The 5000-nt window shown below is 39.6% G+C and overlaps 1 protein-coding gene across 1 annotated transcript in view; it reads left to right on the plus strand.

Annotated features, from left to right (window-relative positions):
- The window catches only part of LOC144976598 (short transient receptor potential channel 7-like), a 203480-nt gene that overhangs the window by 147121 nt on the left and 51359 nt on the right, over nucleotides 1-5000 (plus strand). The window contains exons 8-9 of the mRNA XM_078920893.1: nucleotides 1366-1542; nucleotides 3617-3790. Coding sequence (XP_078777019.1) covers nucleotides 1366-1542; nucleotides 3617-3790 — 351 coding nt within the window. The remainder of the gene's footprint in view (nucleotides 1-1365; nucleotides 1543-3616; nucleotides 3791-5000) is intronic.

A 5000-nucleotide genomic window follows, 5' to 3' on the forward strand; every position in this document is an offset into this window, starting at 1 on the left:
AGAGACGCATGCACACAACCAACATGACGTTCTCTCTCTAATAACTTTTCCGCCGGTGACGTCCAATCAAGGGACGCTACTTTTCCGCTTATCTCATTCCCTATAGGTTATACCGGGATAAACTCCGGCTCCTTGGGCCCTATGGCTCTTAACGACTACTTTGTTTTTATTTTTAAGGGTTTTACGTCGCTTGTAACACATTTAGGTTATATCAGCGCCAGTATAAAGGAAGAAAATGGGATAGTAAAAAGTTCTAGAATTACAATTAAAGCACCCAAGAGAAAGTAAGACATAGGGGAACTGGGAACAAATAGGGATCAGATGTAGATTCCAAGAGCATACCACCAATGTACTTAGTTTGAGATCACCTATAACTCTCATTCGGACACAAGCACAAAATCCAACAAAGAGGAATACACTAAAATGCTGACATTATACATTCAAAATAACAAATATAATAATACATAACAGAGAGATGATTTACAATGAAAAAAATATCATCTCCCAATACAATAACTATGCATCTGACTGTTTCCCTCACAGTCAGGACTCCGGCCAGAGTCAGGACAAAACCAAGTAATCTCATCTCAAGACAAAGACAGAAAGCAAGTTGGAAAACAGATATAAGGGGATATAAGACAGAGTATGTACCTCCCTGCCCTCTATGGGAGGTCAGGAACCCCACCCAGAACGACTACTTTGTACTTGTAGAATTTCAATAGAGACAAAGAGAGAAGGGGTGTTGTAATTATACATTTTTGTGCGGCTATGTGGTCTTGTGGTAGGACGCTCGCTTTCGGATCGGAAGGTCCTGGGTTCGAGCCTCGCTCGGCGCATTGTTGTGTCCTTGGAAAAGACTCTTTACTCACATTCTCTCTCCGTACTCAGGTGTAAAATGAGTACCTGGCCGTTAACAGCGTTGTTTCTGTCCGAAATAAATTGTAATATCGCCTTACAGGCGTCATTCATGTCTTGTCCTAAATGTTAAATGTTGCTTTGGACAGGGACCCCTTGTAATGCGCTTTGAGCACGTTTAGTGGATATTGCTCTTTATAAAAGCTCATTAAAAAAAAAAAAGAAGAAATTTAACATCTAAATTAATTCTTATTTCAGGAGTGCCGCAACCGTTTTTGAGCTCCTTGTAAAGCGCTTTGATACTTTAGTGGATATTGCTCTTTATAAAAGGTCATTAAAAATAAAAGAAGAAATTTAACATCTAAAACAATTCTTATTTCAGGAGTGCCGCAACCGTTTTTGAGCTCCTTGTAAAGCGCTTTGAGCACGTTTAGTGGATATAACACTTTATAAAATCTCAATAATAATTTTTTAAAAGAAATTTAACATCTCAAACAATTCTTATTTCAGGAGTGCCGCAACCGTATGAAGTTTGACCAACTTCGTCTGGCCAAATACCGCCTCAACGCCTACAGAGGCCTGGCAAGTGAGGCCTACATTTCCCTGTCCAGCAAAGATCCAATTCTGACCGCCTTTGAACTGGCTGCGGAACTCAGGCGATTGTCCAGTGTGGAGAAACATTTTAAGGTAAAAATTAATTTAAAAAGGGGGGAGGGGGGGGGGTAATAAATCGTTTATAGGGAATGAGATTAGCGGAAGAGTAGCGTCCCTTGATTGGACGTCACCCATAGTCTGTGACGTCACCGGCGGAAAAGTTATTAGAGAGAGAACCTCATTTTGGTTGTGCGCGAAAGCGAGGACGAGAGACGCATGCGCACAACAAACATGACGTTCTCTCTCTAATAACTTTTCCGCCGGTGACGTCACAGACTATGGGTGAGGTCCAATCAAGGGATGCTACTCTTCCGCTAATCTCATTCCCTATACATTTGTTGTTTTGTTGTGTCTTGTTTTTGTTTGTTTTTTTTATGTTGTATTCGGGAAGGGGGGAGGGAGGGGGTTGTATTTTGGTCAATTCTGGCCTACTCTGGGGGGGGGGGGGGGTGTAAACCCACATATAAAAATTTGGCCAGAAAAATCGTCCTTCAAATATCGATCGATTTAAATGACCCTCATCTTAGCAAAAACTCTCAAACCGGGGACTTCGCTTTAAATCGTTCGATATTTGAAGGACGAGATTTCTGGCCAAATTTGTGACCCATCGTCTCAAAACGGTATTATGTCGGAACGAACCAGATGCTTAAAAGCCGAAATAAATGTTAAACTGGTCAAAAATACAAATTGTTGGCATTAACACACTAAAATATAGTATCCATTCTCTTCAATAAAACATACAAACTCAACACATGTCTGATTTTTCTGGCTATAAATTCAATTTTCAACATCTTAACCAACCCGACTTAATACCGTTTTGAGGCGGAGGGTCACATTTTTAAATATGGATTTTTCCAGAGTACGTTCAGAATTGTCCCTGTCTCTTTTATTACTCTTTATTTTTTATTTAATACGTTCTCATATTTTTGTGTTGTTTTTTATGTCATCTTTTAAAATAACTGATAAGTTGTTACTCAATTCCAGTTTAGCTGTTTTTATTTTCGTTTTCCGGTTTAATTCACCCTCTCTCTCTCTCTCTCTCTCTCTCTCTCTCTCTCTCTCTCTCTCTCTCTCTCTCTCTCTCTTCCTCTCTCTCTCTCTCTCTCTCTCTCTCCCTCTCTCTCTCTCTTCTATCGCACTCTCACACACAAACACGCACACACCCATACTCTCTCTCTCTCCTCTCTCTCTCTCTCTCTCTCTCTCTCTCTCTCTCTCTCTCCTCTCTCTCTCTCTCTCTCCTCTCTCTCTCTCCTCCCTCTCCTCTCTCCCTCTCTCTCTCTCTCTCTCTCTCTTCTCTCTCTCTCTCTCTCTCTCTTCTCTCTCTCTCTCTCTCTCTCTCCCTCTCTCTCTTTCTATCGCACTCTCACACACAAACACGCACACACCCATACTCTCTCTCTCCCCCCCTCTCTCTCTCTCTCTCTCTCTCTCTCTCTCTCTCTCTCTCTCTCTCTCTCTCTCCCTCCTCTCTCTCCCTCTCTCTCTCTCTCTCTCTCTCTCTCTCTCTCTCTCTCTATATATATATATATATATATATATATATATATATATGCAGGTCTGATACAAATACAAATTGCTATAGATAGATCGCAGTTGACGTCACTCGGGTATTTGTTATTGTTTTTTGCCATCCGCGTTTATGAGTAGATAGTTCTCATTAAACGGTTTTAACCAGACTATAAATGTTCACGGTTACACACAGTTTTGTGGATTGGTCCTTTCTACTTCCGAATGGCACTGTTGTGAGTTTTTCTGCCAAGCGCACACTATCTATATGCAGGTCTGATACAAGTACAAATTGGATGCAATAGTCTGATGTCACATCGCCCAGCAACGGCGAGCAGCCAAGTTCTAAACAAAGAAAATGTGTACTTTTTATTCTTCATGCTGGCTAGAACTTTTCACGTGTATGTGATCAGAATGCATAAAAGTCAAAACATGATCATATTTATGTTTTTCTCCTCTGGATACACTTTTATGCTCGTCGGAGAAATATTTCATAAGGGCGTCCGCCATTGTTCGGGTTACTAAGTTGCCATGCGTCATTACGAGGGAAGTGACGTCATGACTGTTGAAGCCTATTATTCCTATTATTCTCTTGCAGAGTGAGTATCGTGATCTGGCCGATCAGTTGAGTGACTATGTCGTCAAACTAATGGACAGGATTCGAACCCAGAAGGAGTTGGAGCTTGTGTTGAATAAGACCGGAAAACCTCACCAGGAGAAATACTCTAGCTTGGCACGCTTCAAAATGGCCCTTCATTTCAAAGAGAAAAAGGTAGGATTTTAAATGTCGTTTTTGTTTTTCTTTTTTGTTTGTTTGTTTTTGTTCTTGTTGTTGTTGTTTTTTGTTGTTGTCTTTTTGTTGTTGTTGTTTTTTTTTATTTGTTTGTTTTTGGGTTTTGTTTTGTTTTGCTTTTTTTCCCTCAAAAGGGTCAATAGGCTTTTAGAGACTGCTTTTGTCAAGAAAGGATTTTGAGTCCGAAACATTCCGTGTTAGATTTTTTTAAAAATTATTTTATTGAATTCACTTATTTATCCTCTTTGTGTCTTATAGTGTTTGTTGAGATCATAGATTAAAAGAGCGGTCTTATATTTTTTCTTCAAAATCTGTCTATTCTAACCTAGCATAGCATCTCATGTGTTTTAAACGGAAGACTTTTGTTATTATGGTGACCATATCAAAGTATTAACTCACTCAACCCTAGCACCGACTATATCCGTTTCTTACCCGGGTTACTTTTATCCCATCCCCATGCCTATTTAATTTTATTACATTTTTCTGAGACAAATTATAGGCGTAGAATCAAATCTATTTTTTTAGTGTTTACGTGTTAATGGTGATTGAATAAAGCTGATTCTGTTCATGATAATTTTTAATACATTTTTTTTCCAATGGGAGCGACCTATATTCATGTTTTCGTCCAACCTAGTCATCGATCACATGATTTGTTGCTGTCCAACGATTGGACATTTCTCAATAAATGTAAACACGCTGCTTTGCTTATGAAACATACCCGTGAGTCACGCTGAGCAAAATGACCAATTGAGTGTTGGATATTTCTCAAAGTGTGAACACTTTTCACTATGTGGGTCATTTTGAGCACGTATTCCAATGTGACCAATGACCTCGAGCACATGGAAAGGTAAAATAGATCGCTCTCATTGTGAAAAGTAGCAAAACTCTCTAGGATTGAGTGAGTTAAAAAGATAAATAAAATGAAATTGCCCCAGCTACACGGCGCACGACATTGTAAACGCCGTCGCCTAGTCACTTGATAGTCATTTTATGACGTTGTGGATATAATTGGATTCAGTAGTCTGATGTCACGACGCCCGGCAACGGCGGCCATCTTGGTTCTAAACAAAGAAAATCATTACTTTTATTCTTCAAGCTGGCTAGAACTTTTCATATGTCTTGTGACCAGAATGTGTAAAAGTCGAAACATGATCAAATTTATGTTGTTTTTTTTTCCCTCTGGATACGC

This window comes from Berghia stephanieae, chromosome 7 (genome assembly GCF_034508935.2).
Source record: "Berghia stephanieae isolate SIO BIC M18660-M18661 chromosome 7, UCSD_Bste_1.3, whole genome shotgun sequence".
Taxonomy (NCBI): Eukaryota; Metazoa; Mollusca; class Gastropoda; order Nudibranchia; family Aeolidiidae; genus Berghia; species Berghia stephanieae.